Source organism: Sardina pilchardus, chromosome 11 (assembly GCF_963854185.1).
Source record: "Sardina pilchardus chromosome 11, fSarPil1.1, whole genome shotgun sequence".
Lineage (NCBI taxonomy): Eukaryota > Metazoa > Chordata > Actinopteri > Clupeiformes > Clupeidae > Sardina > Sardina pilchardus.
Genome location: NC_085004.1, coordinates 32,373,565 through 32,395,965, shown reverse-complemented (window position 1 = coordinate 32,395,965; position 22,401 = coordinate 32,373,565). Strand labels below are relative to the sequence as shown.

Below are 22,401 nucleotides of genomic sequence, written 5' to 3'. Positions count from 1 at the left end.
ACCGAAGAAAGCGACATTGTTTCATTGTTATAATCAATAGCCTAGGCCTACTTCATTCTCAGAATGATCTGTTTATTGCCATTCATAATTAGTCATTAAAAAACCCTTGTGTGTTTAATTAACACAGCCGAAGGTAAAAGGTTGATTGTTACAACAGGCTAGCACATTTCCACCTGTTGTTAGACACACGATGCTGCAAAAAAAAAGACGTCTCCTCTTTTCCGCAAATTTTGCATCTTTCAGTTTCAAGTCCTCCATGCATCTCTATGTGTATGGTTGGACTAATGGGACGTCGGACCAATGGTTCTCTTTTTTTCGGACTAATGAGATGTCGGACTAATGGGATCTCTATTGAATGGTTCATTTTCGGACGAATGGGATGTCGGACTAATGGAATGTCGGACCAATAGTTCGTCCCCGGAGTTATGGGGTGAAGCAGAGAATGTCTAATAAGGGGAGAAGGACCACTAGCGAAATACTTCCGCATGGTACTGCAACTAGAGGGCGATCGCGAGCAAGTGATGAATGAATGGGTAGCAATGGAGCTGAACCCCCCAGTACCACATTTGTCGTTATATAATTTTTTCTCCTAAAATTGCATTAATGCATGCGATGCAGGATAACTTGACTTGACAATCAGCTGACCAATACAATTTTCGATATGTGTTGTTATTCCTAAAAACCCTTTCAAAGTTTTCATGTCACGTGACACAAGCGAACCACTTTACGGCCATAGACCTAAAAGAAGGTTCAGCTTCACGACGGTCGTAATCGGTCGCGAGTGTCGCGAGCATCCATGAGCTAAATGCTAGCATGTTACAGGGAAAACGGCCCATCCTATGAAAAGCAGAAAGGACATGAGTGACTTTTTATTTCATTTCCAGTGGAAAACCTATACTCAGGTAGCTACTACGACAATGTACATTAAGAAATTAAGTTGTAAGTAAGTAAGTAAGTAATATTTATTTATAAAGCACGTTTACAACAGTTCACACTGACCAAAGTGCTGTACATAGTGTAATAACAATAGGTAAAGAAATAAAGAAATAACATGAAAATAATATAGGCCTACAATAAACAATGAAATACAATAAAATAAGATAATAATAATAATAATAATAATAATGATAAGTAAAAATAATAAGTACAAATAAATAAATAACAAAACTAAATAAAAGTACACTTAAAACACAAAACCATCAAATTAAGGGGGATGGAAAGCAAGGGTGTAAAGGTGGGTTTTGAGCCTTGATTTAAAAGTAGAGATGGAGGGGGCATCACGTATGTGTGGTGGCAATTGGTTCCACAAACGTGGAGCCGCAACAGCAAAGGCCCTGTCACCTTTTTGTTTTAGTCTGGAGTGGTGGATATGTAGAAGACCCTGATTGCAAGATCTCAGGGATCTAGTGGCTGAGTGGGGTATTAGGAGATCTGAAATGTAAGATGGGGCCTGGCCGTTGAGGGCTTTGAACACCATTAGTACTATTTTAAAGTGGATCCTTTGATGCACTGGCAGCCAATGAAGGGATGCAAGAACAGGTGTGATGTGATCCCACTTTTTTGACCCAGTTAAGAGTCTTGCTGCTGCATTCTGGACCATTTGTAGGCGTTGTATGAGGGACTGGGGGAGACCAAGGTAAAGGGAGTTACAATAATCCAGCCGTGATGTTATAAAGGCATGAATAATTGTTTCCAGATTATGATATGACAGGGAGTGTTTAATTTTGGCTATAATTCTAAGCTGGTAGAAGCTGTTTTTAACCACGGCAGAGATTTGCTTATGAAAGCAGAGCTCAGAATCAAAAATGACACCTAGATTTCTTGCAGATGTTTTAACAAAAGATGTCAGACTACCCAGGTCAGTTACTGTGGGGGTTTTTGTTTTGGAGGGGTTAAAAATGATTACTTCTGTTTTGTCATTGTTTAACTGAAGGAAATTTTCTCCCATCCAAACATTAATCTCCTTGAGACACTCTAAGAGAGTCTGAAGGGAGTCACTGGATCTCAATGGGAGATATAGTTGGGAGTCGTCAGCATAAAAGTGGAATGAAAGGTTGTATTTTCTAATTATATTTCCTAATGGGAGCATGTATAAACAGAATAGGACTGGACCCAGAATGGACCCCTGGGGGACACCACAGGAAAGAGGGGCTGAGGATGAAGAGTGCTGCCCTATAGATACTGAAAAGGATCTATGGGTGAGGTAGGAGGAGAACCACTGCAGAGCAGAGTCCCTAATACCAACCCACTGATGGAGACGGCCTAAAAGAGTGGGGTGGTCTACGGTGTCAAATGCAGCACTGAGGTCTAGTAGGACTAGGATAGCATTATCACCTGTGTCAAGTGTGAGGAGCAAGTCATTTGAAACTTTCAGCAAAGCTGTTTCAGTGCTGTGGCGTGCTTTAAAGCCAGACTGAAATGGCTCCATGATATCTGCAGAATTAAGAAAAGGCAGTAATTGAGAGAGGACTACTTTTTCTAGTATTTTGGAGATGAATGGTAATTTAGAAATGGGGCGATAGTTTTTTGGGTAATTGACATCAAGGTTATGTTTTTTAAGCAGCGGTTGGACAACTGCATGCTTGAAGCATGAGGGAACAGTGCCAGAGACAAGGCATGTGTTTATAATGACCAAAATGCTAGGACCAATGGTTTCAAAGGCATCTTTGATCATTTGAGCAGGGATAGCATCATTGGGGGATGTAGAGGGTTTCATGTGCATGACAATATCATTCAGCTCATTTAGGGTCATTGGTGAAAAATGGTCAAAGAACACAGCACCAGGTAAAGGACACAGTGGAGTGGGGGAAACAGAGGGGGTAAAAGACAGTTTGATAAGTTCTATTTTATCAATAAAAAATTTCAAAAAAGTTTCACATAAGACTGTGGAAGTTTCGACCTCAGGGGAGACTTGGGGGTTAATGATTGAGTTAATGGTACTAAAAAGGATTTGGGGTCTGTGGGAGTATTTGTCAATAATGTCAGAGAAATATTTGGCCCTGGCTTGCTTAGCCGCTCTCTGGAAGGTTGCTAATGAATTCCTGAAGATGTCAAGAGAAACTGTAAGCCTATCTTTCTTCCACTTCCGCTCAGCTCTCCGACAGACCTGCCTGAGAGTGCGCGTTGTGTCATCAAGCCAGGGTTGAGGCTTAGGTTTGGGATGTTTGAGTTTAAGGGGAGCAATAGAATCTAGAATGTTACAGCAAGATGTGTTAAATAGAGACACTATGTCATCAATGTTGTCATGGAGCTCAACAGCAGTAGAGATGGAGCTAGCAACATCATTACTCAGAAAGCAATCAGAGAAATGGCAGGCAGTGAGAGAATTTACATGACGTGAAAAGCGACCAGGGGGTTTAGCTACAGGCAGAGGGTTAGGTAGGTTAACATTAAACAGAATGGGTTTATGGTCAGAGATGGAGGCCTCCTCAGTATGCACATTATCAACAGAAAACCCATGAGACAGAATCAAATCGAGAGTGTGACCAAGTATATGTGTGGGCTGATTAATGTGTTGCACCAGATCAAACGAATCCATAAGATGACAGAAATCCTTAACCAAGGGTTTATCTGGACAACAGAGGTGGATATTAAAGTCACCTAAAATCAACAAACGGTCATAAGATGTAATAAAATCAGATAAAAAGTCTGAGAACTCTTTCATGAAGTCTTTGTTTGGTTTAGGAGGCCTGTAAACCAGGGCACACACTAAGGGTGAAGCAGATTCCACTTTTACGCATTGAATTTCAAAAGTTGAAAAAGACCCAACAGATATACTCCTTAGTTTGAAATTGTTCTTAAAAATCATAGCAATACCGCCACCCCGTCCAGTAGCCCTGGGCGTGCTGATAAATGAACAGTTCGTTGGACAGAGTTCGCCGAACACTGATGACTCACCCGATCCCGCACCTATCCAGGTCTCGGTTAAAAACAGAATATCCAGATGTCGTTGGATAAAGAAGTCTTTCAGAATGAACGTTTTGGAAAACACAGACCTTGCGTTGAGCAGTGCAAACTTAGCCGGTGACAGTTCGAGAGATTGTGGAGGTCGCACATATTCTAATGGGCGGATGTTCAGGAAGTTCACTCCGCCGCCTCGGACCCGCAGTTTTGGAGAGGCTGTGCTGACGGTCATAGGAGTGAGGTGTTGATGGGGGACTTCCTTGGACCGTCCAGGAGAGTCGCGCCGAGACTGCAGAGTCGGGATGGCATCCTTCGTCGCTCGATGGATGGTGAAGGAGCGGCGTGACCCTCTGTGCACGTAGCGCTTCCTCCGAAGGATCCCTTCAGCCTGGCAAAGGTGGAGCACATCCTCATCGATGGAGGTGGTGAAGGATGCATGCTGACGAAGTTGCTCTGCGGTATAACGAAATCCGCCCATGTAGCCTGGTGTGGAGCTGCAGATGTGTTCACGCGCAACAGCGCAGGCAGACACAGCACAAAGCCTCGATCTCCCTAGGCTAGTCCACCGACTAACAAGGCAATCTCAGCCGACAGGATGGGGAGGGAGAGAGGCACTGTGTAGCCAAAATTCGAGAAAACTGCCACAAGCTCAATCATGCAGCACAACTCGCAGTGAGAAGCCTTCAACTCTTTCCAGGCCAGGCTAGATGTTATTCCTCCTAGGCCAGGACGTGCAGGATCCACCAAACACAACGACCGGGCAGGCAGAGAGACAGGCAGTCAGGCAGGCAAGCGGCGCAGCAAGTATAGGCCAGCTGGTTCGCCGATGACCGTTCTTCTGGTATGACAGCCAAAAAAAAAGCAATTTCTTCGGATATTCCGTTACCACGGCGGAAAATGCAATAAAAATAACGAAAATAAAGAGCGAAATATGTACACTAAATAATACTATATACTGATTGGGAAAATATTGACATGAAATTATAAAACTTTTAAAAGTGTCAAACAATAACATGCCAGTTAGAGCGGCGTCAGTCTCGCCAGCGTTCCCGTAACCTAACCTAAGTTGTCAACTGTGAAAAAAACGAGTTCTAGCCGCTTAGCCCCATAGACCACAATTCACTTATCACTTGCTCGGCAACGTCCCTAGCGGAATTTCAACAGATTGCAGGAACAATCCGGTACAATGGAGTTAATAGGAAGTGGACCGGCTCTCCCTAAAGGGGCTCTGGGTGAAGTGACTCTTTAACCCCGCGTACACACTAGGTGCATTCGCGTTCGGAAACGGCTGACTTCGGCTGGGTGCATACGTCAACGAGAGCTTGAGTCTCACCGGGAGGGGCGAAAGTTTTAGACGCAGATGGTCCCGAACACGATTTAGCAAATTTGACAGACGTGATTCGCGTGAGACCTCGCAGGAGATATCGCGGAATTTGTGTGCATTAAATTCATTTAACTTTCATTCTTACTCATTAAAATGAGCATGATGACTGACGAAATAAATTGATATGAAGTAGTTTAAATAAACCACTGTTGTCATACAGTTAACAGGCCTGCATTGTAGCTCATTAAATATCAAGTGTTTTCCGTGTGTTTATGTAACCAACAGCATACAACAGCAGAATGTCAAAACCTTTTTCAGTAGGCTAGCCTACCGCTGTTCCAGAAATCACAAATAAGAAGGTATCCCTTCCATATCTGTTAATTTTAGTACGTTCTAACGTAAGGAGCAAAGATTCTACAACAGAGCAAGATGGATCACTTTTGACAAGCTCAGGTGTCGTCCCAGACGCTGATACAGGGCTGTCCTAAAATGTTAGCTGATACATCTTGCTCCGCTATAGAATCTTTGGTAAGGAGGCAGAACGAGACCCCTGTCATAATCGTCACGGGGAGATTCCTTCCAAACCTGATCCAAACGGCCCTATCACGTCTTTGAACTGACGTCATGAGGTGGGATCCAGCCGGTTGCAGGCGTTTGAAACCAGATGCGGAGAATTGCGCAAAGTGCCTGTGCACGTCTTCATCCCGCGAGTTTTGAGTGACGTGACATGGTCGCATTTTTGTGACATGATCACAACTTTTCTTCAAGTTGAACAACACGTCTAACCAGCATGCACGGCATATGACTCAAATTACGTTTCTGTTTGCATTCGACTGCATGCGTTTGCAGCAGACTTGACATGTCGAGTGCACCTACTGTCTCCGTCCGTCAACGGATCACGGAGGTTGGATCTGCCGTATGTGTATTTGCATACACGTGATCCGATTGGCTGACGGATCCGTCGCTGCCTGAAAAGTTGAACATTTCTCAACTTTCTTGACGGAGGCAACGGAGCTGAAGCGACGGACCGACCCACAATGCATTTCGAGTCCGCCCCATGCAAAGTGAATGAGATCCGTTGACGGACGGAGACAGTGTGAATGCAGGGTAACGGGGCAGTCACACGCTTGCGTCGGCCAACGTTCGTCCGTTGTTTTCCCATTCACTTTACATTGGCTGGACTTCATTTCATGCCGCACTGAATTGTGGGTCCGATGCGTTGCCTGAGATACGTTGCCTCCGCTAAAAAGTTGAGAAATGTTCAACTTTTGACGGATCGCGCAAGCGCCAGCCAATGAAATTCCGTGTATGCAAATTTTCGAACACTGACAAACCAATCAGTTCGCGTTTATGGAAATGTGACAAAATGAGGCATCCGTTGGCGGACGCAAGCGTCTGACTGCACGGTAACGGTGCGAACACATTTGTCCGACACTTCACTCTGTCATGTCGGAACCCGCTATTTCCCTATGGGTGACGTCAAGCGACTTTAACGGACCCGCAAAGCATTCCGGGAAGGCAGCGCTGCATTTGAAAACGTGTCGCGGGCCGATCCCCAGCTCTATGCAAATGAGTCCGTTGAACACGAGCCGTCTGTCCAATGAAGGCACGAGGTAGTAGGTCCGTTGTTGTAGTACAACAGTGCCCGTGAAACTTGGTTCCGTATACAAGACAAATTCATGTTTTAACGAACTCTTCCACGACCAGCTAGTAGTCCATAAAATAAACGAAACTTGGATTTGGAGAAATACATTGACTGTTGGTGTTTCTGGTGAGGATTTGAAATTGCATTGAGTAGTTTAAATAAAACAAGATTTCAAAATGGCTTGCATAGTTTGTGTAGGCTATTAATATTTTCGTATGCTGTTAAATACATGCCTAAAATGGTGGTCCATTTGTGAGAAACACTTGAGACAAGTTTAAACTAACTGCTTATGAACTGTTAACTGACAATTCAAACGAAACGCCCACTCACGACGAACGAGGGGAAGACGGGCGACACCTTCCAACACATATGTCGTACAAGTCTGTCCGCACCGTAAGACATCTCATCACATCCTTCACAGTAGCCCATTGATCAAAATATTGTGACTGTTGCTAACTGTAAAACTCAGATCTGGTTGAGTAGGCCTACATGTAGTCATATATGAAACTACCCACCACTTCTCTGTATCACCTAATTTTCTCTGCATTATTAGTGAAACTCATCTTTTGTTCACAGGGTGTGTGTGTGGCTCTAGGCTTACAGCATTGCTTATTAAACCCTTCTAGTAATTTTTCCACATATTTCTTCAGTAATATTTTCACACATTCATCACACTGTTCAATGTTTCAGTCGACCCAAGTCTCTCGTTTTCAATTTTGATGTGAGCATCTCTTTCACAATCTTCAGTGCATTTTCATCACTGACAGCAATGACCATATTAACCCATACATCAAACGATTTCCTTTGTGTAAACACAATCTGCTTCATTCAACTTGAACTACTTGTCAATCAGGTATTCATGCAACATATTGTTCCAATTTCTACACATTTTAATACAGTCTGGCTGTTATTAAAACATTATTTAATTGATTGTTGAGTTGTATAAGCTGAACAACAAATACATTTACACAACAATGCACTGGAACAATCAGTGAATGATACTGTACAACCAGCCTACACCCATCTATAGACTGTGGGTCTATCTATAGGCCTGCCAGGTCTGTGTGTACCACCTGTAGAGCTGCTTTGGCTCTTGCATCAGGCTCCAGCTATTCCTAGTCTGAATGAATTTTCCTTGAGAGGACACAACATCACAATGTAAGACAGACTACAGACTTGTCCGCCTTTCCCTTAATTGTCATGCCATCAGCATTCTGCACTTTTTGCACATCACAATTGCAATGGCCTAAGGCTGGGTTTATACTTGTCGTTAGACCAAGCGTAAGCGTATGCGCCCGTGTGCGACCTGCTGTGTCCTGTGTACAGACTCACTGCAGCATTACGCACCCCACTGGTCTTCACTAGGGGGAGACTATAGTAATATCAGATGTGAAAATTGGACGTTAAAGCCGGTTATGACATCACCTCACGTGCTCATGTAAACTAACAACATGGAGACACTGGAAGAGGAAGAAGAACTGATAATTTAGCTATTGTTAAGACGACGGCAGAAAAGAAAACGTCGAGGCGGTATGTGCGGCCCCTAAATCGATGCCGTGTCAAAGACGGAGAATTCGTCTCCCTTGTTCTTCCAATGCGTCAAATAGACGAGGAAAAACATCGACAATATTTCCGAATGTCAGTCTCTACATTCGATGACCTGCTGTCCCGAATCGAGCCTCTCATTCAACATGCAACCACACACATAGCTCCAATTACAGCTGCTGAGAGACTGGCGGTCAATCTCCGGTTCCTAGCCTCCGGGATGAGCTTCAGAGCCTTATCTGCCAGCTACAAACTTGGATCCTTAACAGTAGGCAAGATTGTCAAGGAAGTTTGCAAGGCAATATGGATAGCCCTGAAAGATGTCTATGTGGCGTACCCGAGTTTGGAGCAATGGAGACAGATTCAGGAGGATTTCCGTCATGCATGGCAATTTCCTAACTACTTGGGAGCGATTGATGTGAAGCATGTACGCATCCGTGCACCAGGCAACACTGGAAGTTCGTTTTTCAATTACAAGGGTTATTTCAGCTTCATTTTGATGGCTGTCAGCGATGCCAGGTATCAATTCATTTTTTTGGACATTGGTGCCTCTGGTCGTGACAGTGATGCTGGGGTGTTTTCCATATGTGCGTTTGGCCGTCAACTCATACAGGGCAAGCTGTCTCTGCCACCTCCAGCTGTTTTACCTGAGAGTGAGGTACTTTGTCCACCTGTCTTTGTTGCTGATGAAGCTTTTCCATTAAAAGTCAACTTGATGCGACCATATCCAGGTGAGTTTATCACTTAAGAGCCTACCTATAAATAGCCTAGAACAGTGATTCTGAAACTGTTCACAATGAGTACCACCTCAGAGAACAATTGACACTCCAAGTACCACCATTCTGACTGGCATTAAAATACAGTAGCGTAAGCCAATAATATATTTTATTGTGTACATTGTTTTGCATTGTTTTGTTCAGTTCTTCTCAAGAAAGATAAACACTAGTTTTATTGTAATGATTTGTCGTTCCATATGTTTTTACATTACATTACATTTGGAGTGATTATTTTGTATGAAATGAAACACCTTGGAGACTCCCTGAGTACTATAACAGAGAGTCTGCGTATCACAGTTTGAGAACCACTGGCCTAGATCACTATGTTAGTTTATGCGATGATGAAAATAATGTTAAATCTAGTCAATGATGTAGGCTACTCTGTTTTCTGTGTCACCTGTGTTCAAACACACACAATATCCCTGCATTTGGTACACTCTGCAATAATGCATGTCACAATAAATGTCTATCCTTCATTGTGGTTGTAGTCTATTTTTAATGGCACAGTAACAAAGACTGTTAATTTGTGAAAGCATTATTTACTGGGGTGTCACAAGTGTTCTTTTCCTCTTTCCTTATGATAATCAACAGCCTATACAAAGACTAATCTGATGTTAATTTGTTGTTCAATGCCACTTTGGATGAAAGTGTCCTAAATAACAATACAAACTAGAAATGCAATTCCAAGGAATTACCAGTGCATGAAAATGCTAAAAAAGATAGATAATGTAGATATGGTTACTAAGGTGTAGCTAGGGTAAACATGGTGGTTGCATAGTTTACAGAGAGTTGATAGTGTGAAGGTAGACAGTTTAAAGATGAAACATTCCAGTTCTAACTTAACTAATGATTTCTATTCATGTTAAAATGTTGATTAGCTAACTTAGCTAATGATTTCTAGCAGTTAAGCTAAAAATGCTAATTATGCTAGCAATGCTAACTTTACTAACAATGCTAACCAGGTTGATTAGCTAACTTATCGATGATTTCTAGCAGTAATGTTAAAAATGCTAACTATGCTAACAATGCTAAATTTGCTGACAATGCTAACCAGGTTGATTAGCTAACTTAGTTGATGATTTTTTGCAGTTATGCTAAAAATGCTAACTATGTTAACAATGTTAACTATGCTAACTAGCTAACTTGCTAGTGAGGACTTTTATTTTGAAACATTTGTTGCTAGGGTATCCATGGTGGCCACTATCAGGAAACAAGAAGTTACTGCAGTATAATCATGTTGGTTGCTATGGAAACGGTTATAAACACTTAATTTTAATGGTTGCTATGTTGGTTGCTAGGTACATGGAGGTTTCATGTAGTTGACTGGAGGCATAGTTGATGATAACTGACAGTTGGAATGGTTGAACATTTCAATAGTTGAGTAGTTTCAATGGTTAAATGATTTAATAGTGTATAATTGCAGTGAGGACCTTTATTTTGAAACAGTTGTAGACAGAGGAAGTAGTGAAACAGGATCTGTAGTCTTAATGAGATTGTATGCTTAAAGCCTGAGACAGAAGGTGCCTCTCATAGCGTTTACGCGTCCTCTCTCGCTCCTCACTGATCTACATAAAGAATGATGGAGCGGCAACAATGGGATAGTCTAGCCCTTCTTCTATCTTTCTTTATGTAGATCATTGAGGATCGAGGAGCGAGGGAGGACATATAAACGCTGCTTGAGAGGGACCCACAGTAAATACTTTAAAAGTTGTATGTAGATAGTCTAATTAATGTTGATAGACAGAATGTTTAATGGATGTTGATAGGCAGATTGTTTAATAGATATTGATTGACAGTTTAATGGGTGGATGAGTGAATGGTCTGAAGAAGATGAGTGGATAGAAGGTTGGATGGAATGTGCCTTATATTCTTGTTAAGAGAGACACTGATACAGCTCTCTGAGAGTAGTTGACACAGGTGTAATCAATTTAACTGGCTAGTCTTAAGAGTGCCAGAGTACTCTTAAAGCCTGAGACAGAGTAAATAATTTAAAAGTTGAATGTAGATAGTCTAATTAATGTTTAATTTAAAGTTTAATGGATGTTGATAGACAGATTGTTTAATAGATGTTGATAGACAGTTTAATGGGTGGATGAGTGAATGGTCTGAAGAAGATGAATGGATAGAATGTTGGATGGAATGTGCCTTATATTCTTGTAGAATGGAGAGACACAGCTCTCTACTGAGAGTAGTGGATACAGATACAGGTGTAATCAATTTAACTGGCTAGTCTTAAGAGAGCCAGCCTGAGACAGAGTAGATTGTTTAAAAGTTCAATGTAGAGCGTCTAATTGATGTTGTTGATAGGCAGACTGTTTAGAATGGGTGGATGAGTGAATGGTTTGAAGAAGATGAATGGATATAAAGTTGGATGGAATTAGGAGGACTTATTTTGATACTGTTGTGCGCAGAGGATACAGGGGAACAGAATATGTAGTCTTCAGAGAGGAGCCTGAGAGAAACTGACAGTTGGTGCCCAGGTGGCTGACCAGCTGGGGTAACATTCTAATTGCTGCCGTGATGTCATAATGAGCAATGTTAAGTCTATGGGGGAAATGGTGATAGTTTTTAACTAATAGTTTAAAAAGTATAAAAGTTACAAAGTTGAAAAATATAAAGCACATATGGCATAAGCAAGACCTACGCAACAAAGTTTGAATGAAGTTTCTACGTTAAACGGTTGAAGCTGAATTGCGAGCGTTAGAAGAAGAAGTTTAATAACTAGAAATGCAATTCCAAGGAATTACCAGTGCATGAAAATGCAAAAATAGATAAATAATGTAGATATGGTTACTAAGGTGTAGCTAGGGTAAACATGGTGGTTGCATAGTTTACAGAGAGTTGATAGTGTGAAGGTAGACTGTTTAAAGATGAAACATTCCAGTTCTAACTTAACTAATGATTTCTATTCATGTTAAAATGTTGATTAGCTAACTTAACTGATGATTTCTAGCAGTAATGCTAAAAATGCTAACTATGCTAACAATGCTAAATTTGCTAACAATGCTAACCAGATTGATTAGCTAACTTAGTTGATGATTTTTTGCAGTTATGCTAAAAATGCTAACTATGCTAACTAGCTAACTTGCTAGTGAGGACTTTTATTTTGAAACATTTGTTGCTAGGGTATCCATGGTGCCCACTATCAGGAAACAAGAAGTTACTGCAGTATAATCATGTTGGTTGCTATGGAAACGGTCATAAACACTTAATTTTAATGGTTGCTATGTTGGTTGCTAGGTACATGGAGGTTTCATGTAGTTGACTGGAGGCATAGTGGATGATAACTGACAGTTGGAATGGTTGAACAGTTCAATAGTTGAGTAGTTTCAATGGTTAAATGATTTAATAGTGTATTATTGCAGTGAGGACATTTATTTTGAAATAGTTGTGGACAGAGGAAACAGTTAACAGGATATGTAGTCTTCTGAGAGACTGTATGCTAAAGCCAGAGAAACTGACAGTTGGTGCCCAGGTGGCCGGCCACCTGGCCTAAGATTCTAATTGCTGCCGTGATGTCATAATGAGCAATGTTAAGTCTATGGGGGAAATTGTAATAGTTTTTAACTAATAGTTTAAAAAGTATAAAAGTTACAAAGTTGATATATACAAAGCCCACATCGCGTAAGTAAGATCTACGTAACACAGTTTGAATGAAGTTTCTACGTTAAACGGTTCAAGCTGAATTGCGTGCGTTAGAAGAAGAATAATAAGAAGATGAAGAAGTTGAAGACTAGGAAGAACAGTACAGTGCATTTTCATGCACTGTAATAATAATAAGAAGAATAGGAAGAACAGTACAGTGCATTTTCATGCACTGTAATCATTACTCAAAGGCACAAACCTCTCGGTTCAGCAGACCTACTTTACAACTACCGTCATTGCCGAGCAAGGAGGGTGGTTGAAAACGCCTTTGGCATTCTTTCTGCCAGGTGGAGGCTTTTTGGAAAGCCTATGGAGTGCTCACTGGAGACTGCTGAGGATGCAACTAGAGTGTGTGTGGCTCTACACAATTTTCTAATTTCTGTCAACCAAACTGAGCGGGCAAGGTACATTCCTGTCAATGTTGATGCTGAAGATGCACAGGGAGAATGGAGGCAGGCAGTTGCAGGACACCAACCTTCTCCGCACAGGACGTTCTCACGGCCGACCGTGCCACTCAGCTTGGTGGTGAAGTACGGTGCCGTCTGACTAATTATTTTCAGACCCCAGCAGGCAGGTTTGCCTATCAGGACACTGTCCTTCAGAGGGGCCTGGTACCACAGCTGAATGCTGTGTAGGTTTTTTTTTCTGTTTAAGTAGCCTACCCTCAGGTCGAATAATTATGTAACCTTCCGACTAGAGCTAAAGCTTAGGGTAGCCTGTGATAACTGCACAGGCCACTGGCTATGCTATTATTGATGATGTTACAATGTAGATCAAATAACTGCAAGACTAGGGAAAAAAGTTGCATGGCGGTCAGAAATGGCGGCGCATCGTTTGATGTTTACTGGCGGCTTTGATAGTAGGCTACTTGCCATGGAAATGCACTGCGCTGTCGGACAGTCTTAATAGCCACTTCACAGCACAGTCCCATTCGGATTTCAAAAATGTAGGCTATGTAGCAAATCAGCATTTAAAAAGGTAAAAAATTCCCGCCAATTCACTGATTTGTTTGGTGGGATCATAGCTTTCACCCAGTCGCAGTGTTACATCAGCGGTTCATCATACTGTCTGAGCGGCACCTCATCAAACGGAGCTGTGCAGACACACTCACATGCTAATGTAGAGGGGTATCTGTTCTTCCACATTACTGTTCGGCTTTTTCAAAACTGTCAAAGTGTAGTTTTTGGAAATCGATTATGTTAATTGTTGCTAAGTATGCCACACTCACGCCATGTTTATACAAATTTCCCCGCATACTACAATATATCGCTAAGTTGAATTCGTCCGCTCCTCCCAAACTTTGCAAACGATTGCAGCTTTCCTGGTCACACACAGAGATAGCTGTGATTGCTGCGAAGAGGAAGACGAGTGCGGTTACCTTTCCAACCTCTTAAATAATATTGCTCGTTTTGGCTTTTGTGAGTCATGTAAGGAACCCTGTAATGTCCACAGAACAGGATAAAGATACCTTCTCTCTAAAAAGAAACAGAGGTAACGTAGCTTTTCTGTATTTTCGGTCGAGCGTGGTATGGAGTGTCTGTGGGGGCAAACGCTGTACACAAGTCTCGACCGTAATTACGCATGTGAAGGAGCTTGACGGCCTACCTCAAGGCCTTTGAAGAATTGAATGAAACTCAGAAGAAGCAGCGATATTGCTGATAGTGGTGAAAATAATGAGGCAAAGAAGCGGACTTAATTTATTTATGTCTAAACTTCTGTAAAGTATGGGGTTGAAACTATAGGCCTATCGGAATGTACCGTAGTCGCTCTAAAGGTAACTTTCACAACTCGTTCACGAATACGATAGCCTTGATAGCCTAAATGCACTGCTGAAGACAGCGTCTCTTGAAGTTTATTTCATAGGTTATCGGTGCATTGTCGTTTTCATTTTTCAGCGCTTATTTTCGACTATGTTGTACAAGGCTAGTTAAATAGTAGGCTTATCAGGTTTATAAACTGAACACTTCTTGCATCACAGTTTATTCTTTACGATGTAAAAGTTCAAGGAGAGAACTGTTTTCCATGGCCTAGTTTACAGGAGGGGGACGTCATGGCTCCACGTTTTTTTAAAAAAATAAATAAAAAAGTCAAAACTGCCTATAGGCTAATTATTGTGACAGTGTCCAATTGTAAACATTATTATTATTTTTATTAATAATAATAATAATAATAATAATCATAACAGTATCTTAATAGGCATCATTATTAAGAGTAGACTTACAATATGATAAGGAGGACCATTATGTCCTTACAGGTGGTGATGGTGGGCTTGATGGTTTAGGAGGGCCAGGCTTACTTCTTGGGAGTCCCGATAAGAAAAAACGCAAGTCAAGCACACAGGTAGTGCATACATGAATTGTAACAATTATTGTAACAATTAAAATATGTCTATTATTTTTGTAATAAGGATCATAGAAAAAATACCTTTTACAATTCCATGTCAGTAACTCTTCTCTACGTTTTCAGGCACTCCAATTTGCCCCTCTCTCGGAGTATGCACCACCACCAAACCCAAGTGCTGATCACTTAGTTGCCTCCAACCCTTTTGATGATGGCTTTTGTGTGCCATCATATAAGCCACTGTCGGCTACAAACCCATATTTTGGCCCATCAAATTACCCAGGATTCTGCGGCTATAGCCCACACCGAATGGTCCCACATATCCAGAACAGAATGCCTGCACCCTATGGGGGAGCATATCCTTTGCGAAACCAGCTACATCCATTTGCCCAGAATCAGATGGGCATGACTCTCAATAGACCTCCAGGGTTTAATTATGGGCACCCAGAGAATCCTAACTATGGAAACCAGTCCATGTTTAGTAACAACAGCAACATGCAACTTCCTTTGGGTCAGCTGTTCAGACCAGGCCCAGGAGAGAACTTTAATCAGATGCCGATTCATAATGTCAACCAAAGTGCACCTCCAGACACAGGCACGAGTTTTGTTTCCGAGGCTAATAACAGTGGAAATCCAACAGGGAAGGCCTGCGCAGATATTAACCCCAGTTTTACACCACAACAGCATCAGCAGCAACAACAACAGCAACAACAACAACAACAACAACAACAACAACATAGCAATTTTTTACAGTCCACCCCACCAATGCCCAGACAAGATGCAAGTGATTCCTCAGGCAAAAGCATGTCCCAGACAACTTCACCACACAAGCCAGGCCAAAACACTGAGGAGAATGTGTGTATGGACAAGTCCTCTGACCTGAAGTCCAAAACCAGGGGTGCACCCATCAATCAAGATGGGGTGCACCCTAACTCTACAGAAAAGATCAACGGTATCATCCACCCTACTAATGATACCCTGAGAAAGTCTCCACCTTCTTGTATTCCCATGGACACAAGCTCTTTGGAGGAGAGGCGTAAAAGGAGCAGTGCTGGTGTTGGCATGACTGGTGCAAACAAACTTGGAGCGCACCCTAGTCGACAGAGCCTTTCATCTGTTGAGCCCGTGTACCCATGTGGCATCTGCTTAAATGAAGTGAACGATGACCAGGACGCCATCCTGTGTGACGCCTCGTGTCAGAAATGGTTCCATAGGATTTGCACAGGCATGACTGAGACCGCCTACAACCTGCTGGCGGCTGAGGCGGCAGCCGTCTGGGGCTGTGACACCTGTATGGAGGAGAAGGGAGCGCAGCTGGTCAGATCGAAGGAGACCACTGGACCACCCACAGTCAGCAGTGAGGGTTAGAGACGCATATCTGTATTACATAACTGTATTCCTTGGATGTTCACTCTGTACCTTTAAAGCAGTGGGTGGTTATGAACATGCAATGCACAGAATTATTTTCCTTGTTTATAAAGTTGTTTATTATTCCCATTCAGTCAAAGCTCAATAGTAAACAATGTTCTGTAGTCTCATGACTTTCATGACCCATGAATTTATCTGTGATTTATTGTGTTTGAGTGTCATTGCTGGGAAGGTATTTCAGCAGACAATGGATAGGCATTTCAAAAAGATAGTTTTTACGTTGTGAGGCCATGTTACTAGATGCCATGAGATATAATCGAACAAGCAATTACACCAGAGCACTTTTCCTGTCAAAGGTGGCCTATGATATGTTACAGTAGGTTCACTTTACTGCCCTGAGCCTGAGTCTCTCAAAAATGTCAAATCTGTGTTGAAATGGTGCTGTTATGGCTGATGTTTGACGCAGCTGAAGTTCTCCAAAGCCTTATATGGAAATTACCAGTATCATCTGAACTGTTTGAATAAAACATAGTCATATTTTCCCATCAGTTTTGGCATTGAATGTAGCAATTAATTTTTTTCTGGAATGTAGCATTAAAGTGTCCAGAGAAAAATAATTTATGTGAATGTACGGACATAGAGTTAATATATGTTAGCATGGAACAATCGTGCATATATCTAGACATTTTCAGATATATCTAATATGCTATGTTTTTTCATATTGCTTTTCTTTAAGATGTTCCTTTTGCTGTAAGCACTTCATTCAATATGTTCTTCAGAGCTCATAGAGTATTTTAAATATCAATGGTGATCAGATAACAGATGTTTTGTTAGTACTCTATTTTCCACTCTTTTACTTTTTCTGTTTAAAGATAGAATTATATATATAGGCTTTAAACAATGCTTTTCTGTGTTTCTTCACCCTACTAATATACTGTAAACCCTTTGTTTCATAATGATGCACACTATTCATTATATTTTTTAAAGTCAAAGTGTAACAGATCATAGTTTGTGACCCTAAGAATGGTTTCAGAACTTTCATAATGTTACATGTATAGGTTATTTGTGTATTATTTGAATAGGCCTATGCATTGTTAAACATATAATTTGTTTCATATGTGCAATTTTTTATGGTTCCAAAATAATTTTCAGATTTTTGCGTTTGCTCAAAAATGTGCCATTTAATCTTCCTAAACAATGTGGCATTGTGAATGTAATCTGTTTTGTATCTGAGTGTGGTAATCTGTTGAACAAGATGCTGCATTACAATGTAGTACTGGTCCTACAGTTCATTAGACGTACATGAAGCTCCAATATAATTCCCTAATACTCTGAATGTTGATTTTCATCACAGCCAAATAGCACGTTTGGTCCTCAGTATACGAACAATTATATTTATGTTGAATAATTCTGTTAATTTATTAGATTTAAATTCTGCTGTCATCAGATAATGTGTGGTGTTGATTAAAAAAAATCTGAAATTCTACATGCTCCTGATACTTTTGTGTAACCACCCAAACATTTTTTTTTTTTTTTTTAAAGATGTAGCCTGGAAATGTAGCCTGGACAAGGACATACTTCTTTTAAATAGTTGTCTACTCTAAGCCTACCTCCTTAATTTTTATGATGTCATCACAGTTATTCTGAAATGTGATCTTGACAGAAATTACTGCAAATGTTGTCATCATAGATATTATAAAGCTTTATAATATCTATGGTTGTCATAGTGTAATTTAAAAATATGTACATATTCACTGATGTATATGCATTAACTAAATGTTGTTAATCTGACCTTTGCCCATAACACGCTAGCAGTTTGCTAATGAATGCTGATTGGTCTGTGAAGCCCCAGGCTTCCATTCATTCTGAGCTCGCTCGCGAGTGCCCTCTACTGTGTGAAAGTTAGAAGTTCTCTGGGTGAGGGTCAGTGTCTTCTGCAATCTATGATCTTTGGTGTCTTCAACGAGATTTTTCAGTAGAGATAATTCCTCGACTTGTCACCAGAGATAGTTTGAGTGTGAACTTTTTGATGTCATTAACTTGTTTCACACCTGGATGGAAACAGTAAAAAGGATGATGACCACAGCCAGTGCATCTCTTGATGAAAGACAGTGACGTTTCCGGAAATGTAAGTCCCTCCCAGGCAACAACACTGTTGTAGCAACAGAGTTGAGACATTACTTGAGTGTATTTCATTATTTGTGTAAGAATGCCATTAATGGTCAAAGATTATTCATGGACTCAAACGGAGTCGAAAGTTTACATCAGTGTTCCTTTAAAGGGAATGAATGCTAAACATGTTGACATTTTTGCCACGGATGAATATTTAAAGGTTGGTGGACTGACTTTCTTTTCTCACTGAGCTAACATGTTACCGAAAACTTGTGTGGCTAGCCTGCAGCCATATCTGGCTAGCCTGCAGCCTGTCGTAATTGCTTGCTAAATAACTTCATAATCTACTGTCGATATCCTCTCATCCTCTCAATTCATACAGGTGTTCTGTTATCTAACAACAATTATTGTTATCTTATGGGTTCCAGGTACACTTTCCTCCCTTTTTATTTGAGGCTTTCCTATTTGCACCTGTGGACGATGATAAATGTATTGCAAAGATTGGAAACGGAGTGGCTGTTTTTACATTACACAAAAAGAAAGAAGAACTCTGGAATCAATTTACCATCAACAATGGTAGGCTACTCTAGCGAATTTTCACCATAAGCGACAAATGCAATGGCTGAGAACCATTACCTGACTAGTGTGTTCATTACAGATGACAGAGAGAAACAGAAAGAGATCAGGCAAAACGCAATTCTCAAAGCCCAGGAAAAAGCAGCCGCTGACTCAAAAGCCAAAGCAGCACAGAAGCAGGAGGAGAGCAAATTTGCTCTGCAGACTATGATGAAGGTACAAAGTTGTTGATTAAATGATGATGATTATGATAATGATGTGTTTGTACACAAGATAACCCATTTCTATCTATTTAATCGTGCCATTTTCTCTCATATCTGCGTGATCTGTCTAGCTTGAGGAAGAGGAGAGAGCAACAATTCAGAAAATAAAGAATGATGAGTGTAAGAAGGCTGTAAATGAGTTAGAAAACTGGAAACTGGAGCACAAATCAAAGGAAGAGAAGGCTATCCAGCCACAACAACAAAGTATCCAATCAGTGAGAAACACTGAAATAAGCAAAGTTGAAAAGTTATCTGTCCCCTTGTCCTCAGGAAGAGTTGGTGTTATACCTCAGCAAGGTTAGTAGATCAAGACTGCTATGCTTCAGTTGGTTGGTAAGTTTATATCATGTGGACCTTGGATAAGTTGTGTCTTATGTTTTATTTTGCCTATTGTATAGGTAAGAAAAACGTCACCAAGACTGAAAAAGTTAATTTGCCGGGTCCAAGGTCTTGTGGCAATATTAAAGTAAATTTCACACCAAGAGTCTTTCCCACTGCACTGCGAGAATCCAGAGTTCCTGAAGAGGAGGAGGTGAGTACAGTTCTGTGGTTGTTCCTTCTCTCAAAATGATAATTGTGTTTGTAATAAGGATATTTTATTAGTTTTACTTATAATAATGTTGTGTGTGCATGTGTATTCTAAATGAGTAAATAAATTATTCTAAACATGTGATTCCAAACTTTTGATCTCCATAAATGGCACAAGACATGTCTTCTTTCTGCCCTGATCAAGAATGCTAGTATTACTAGAATATAGACTATATTTCTATGCTTACATTACATTGCAATAATATTATTGAACCTTACACTGATTTTTTAATTATGTTTTGTCAGCACTAGTTTCTGTAACTTCTTTATGTTCATCCTGATTAGTCATGGGATACAGGGATATTTCAGGGATGTTTCATTCTTTGTGGGTAAACCATAAAAAATGTGTTAAAACCTGCACTGCACAGAATGATGTCCATAACAACTCCCAACCCCTCCAATAACTTTGGGTTTGAGCATGTTTAGAAACTCGACATGTACATCTGTAAATGTAGGGTACTGAGATTGAGAGATGCTATAGGCTATAATCGATCGATAGATAGATAGATAGATAGATAGATAGATAGATAGGTAGATACTGTAGATAGATAGAGATACTTTATTGATCCCTAGGGGAAATGAAAGAAACAATCAGCTGTATTTTGAAGTGAGTTTATTTTTTTTCATATAATGTGGAAAAACAGAATGCCTTTGTCAAAACTGCACATGATGAAATCTGAAAACATAAGAACACGTGGCCCTTAAGAGCATGGTGCATGTTCTTCTCGTTCTACTCTTGTATTTGATCAGTGGCTCAAAAAGCAAGCTGAAGCCAGGCGTGCAGTTGCTGCAGATTTGGCTGAGCTTGATGACCTCAAGCCAGAGGAGAGGAATCCTGATTGGTTGAAAGATAAAGGGGAGTAAGTGCAAGTGTCTTACATGGCTAACTTCAAATCATTTACATGGGTCCTGTGAAAATAATCTTCCCTTATGTATTTGTGTTTGTTCCAGTAAATTCTTTGTTGCTGGGAATTACCAGGCCGCCCTCAATGCGTACAACCTTGCTTTGAAGCTCAACAGAAAACTTCCCTCATTGTATTCTAACCGTGCCGCATGTCATCTCAAGCTAAGGAATCTTCACAAAGCGATTGAAGACTCCTCTCAAGTTAGTACATCTCAACATCAAAAATCAGTAACAAAATATTTTCTCTCTAAAATTTCACAGTAATAATAACCTGTTGAGAGACTGTCTGATGGTCAAAGTTTTAGGTTTGTTTGGGTTAGCTGGTCTACAGCTCAATTTAATACAATAGCCTAACTGGAGGTATGATGAAGGATAAGGCGAAGTTGTTGGCTGTGTTCCAGTAATGTGTTGTTTTGTAATCTCTTCTCTTTTAATTATCCAATGTTCTGTCTTTTGTTTTATGTACTTTACTTTTTAAACATTTAAATATATTGTGCTTTTATGCAGATTGAATTACCCATATATGAAATCTGTTATATAAATAAGCTTGCCTTGCCTTGCCTTGCCTAAAATGAAGGTGACACCCATACGTATGTCTTGGTAGGCACTGGAATTACTAACACCACCAGTTGCTGACAATGCAGTTGCCAGGTTGAAGGCTCATGTACGAAGAGGCACTGCATTTTGTCAGCTTGAGCTATATGTTGAAGGTTTGTATATCCTGCTTTGAAACCAAACCTCTGTCCCTTATTACTGTAGTCATGTTAGTTTATAGCATGAGTGAAAGTGGGGTTGGTAATCAAGGATCTTTGGTGGAGACCAAGTGGAGATGTCCCATAGCGGAATGTCCAGGGATAGCTCCACTCTGGAGTGCCTCTCGTTCAATGACATTAATAAGTTGTTTGACTGGACTGTTGTATAAATGATAGAACTGTGACTTATTTTAGTTGCTATTGGTGATAGAGTTGCTATATTTTAAAACAACAGTAAATATGCATCCACTACAATTTGCATCTTTTACTGCCATCTACTGGTGAAATACTAAAGTTATCCTATTTTATCACAAAGGTCTGCAGGACTATCATGCTGCTCTGAAAATTGACCCTGACAACCAAAAACTACAAGAAGACACGCAAAAAATTAGAGACATCATTCAAGGGGCCTCAGGCTGACCCCTACTTGAATGGAGCAATGGGTGACAGTGTTTGATGTAAAATGTATCAAGTAAATGCCTGTTGATGAATGTTTTCTATGAAAAAAGGACATGATGTACATGTATAAATACAACTAAATGTTGTATATAAAAGAGTTTTTATAGCATGAGGTGACACTGGCAACATCCTTTCCTTCAGTATGCTGTAATCACATCATGATGTGACAAGTGTCAGATGAATATGTAATAAATACATACT

The 22,401-nt window shown here is 40.6% G+C and overlaps 2 protein-coding genes across 2 annotated transcripts; both read left to right on the top strand.

Annotated features, from left to right (window-relative positions):
* Window positions 1–13,982: 13,982 nt before the first annotated feature.
* On the top strand, window positions 13,983–18,024 carry pygo1 (pygopus family PHD finger 1). Its single transcript, XM_062549803.1, has 3 exons — window positions 13,983–14,329; window positions 15,093–15,178; window positions 15,305–18,024. The coding sequence occupies exons 1-3, from the start codon at window positions 14,281–14,283 to the stop codon at window positions 16,544–16,546; spliced, it is 1,377 nt and encodes a 458-aa protein (XP_062405787.1). The 5' UTR covers window positions 13,983–14,280; the 3' UTR covers window positions 16,547–18,024.
* Window positions 18,025–18,742: 718 nt separating this feature from the next.
* Window positions 18,743–22,394, top strand: dnaaf4 (dynein axonemal assembly factor 4). The gene is made up of 9 exons (XM_062549329.1): window positions 18,743–18,878; window positions 19,087–19,234; window positions 19,317–19,450; window positions 19,569–19,794; window positions 19,896–20,029; window positions 20,836–20,945; window positions 21,037–21,190; window positions 21,594–21,699; window positions 22,058–22,394. The coding sequence occupies exons 1-9, from the start codon at window positions 18,756–18,758 to the stop codon at window positions 22,159–22,161; spliced, it is 1,239 nt and encodes a 412-aa protein (XP_062405313.1). The 5' UTR covers window positions 18,743–18,755; the 3' UTR covers window positions 22,162–22,394.
* The last annotated feature ends 7 nt before the right edge of the window (window positions 22,395–22,401 follow it).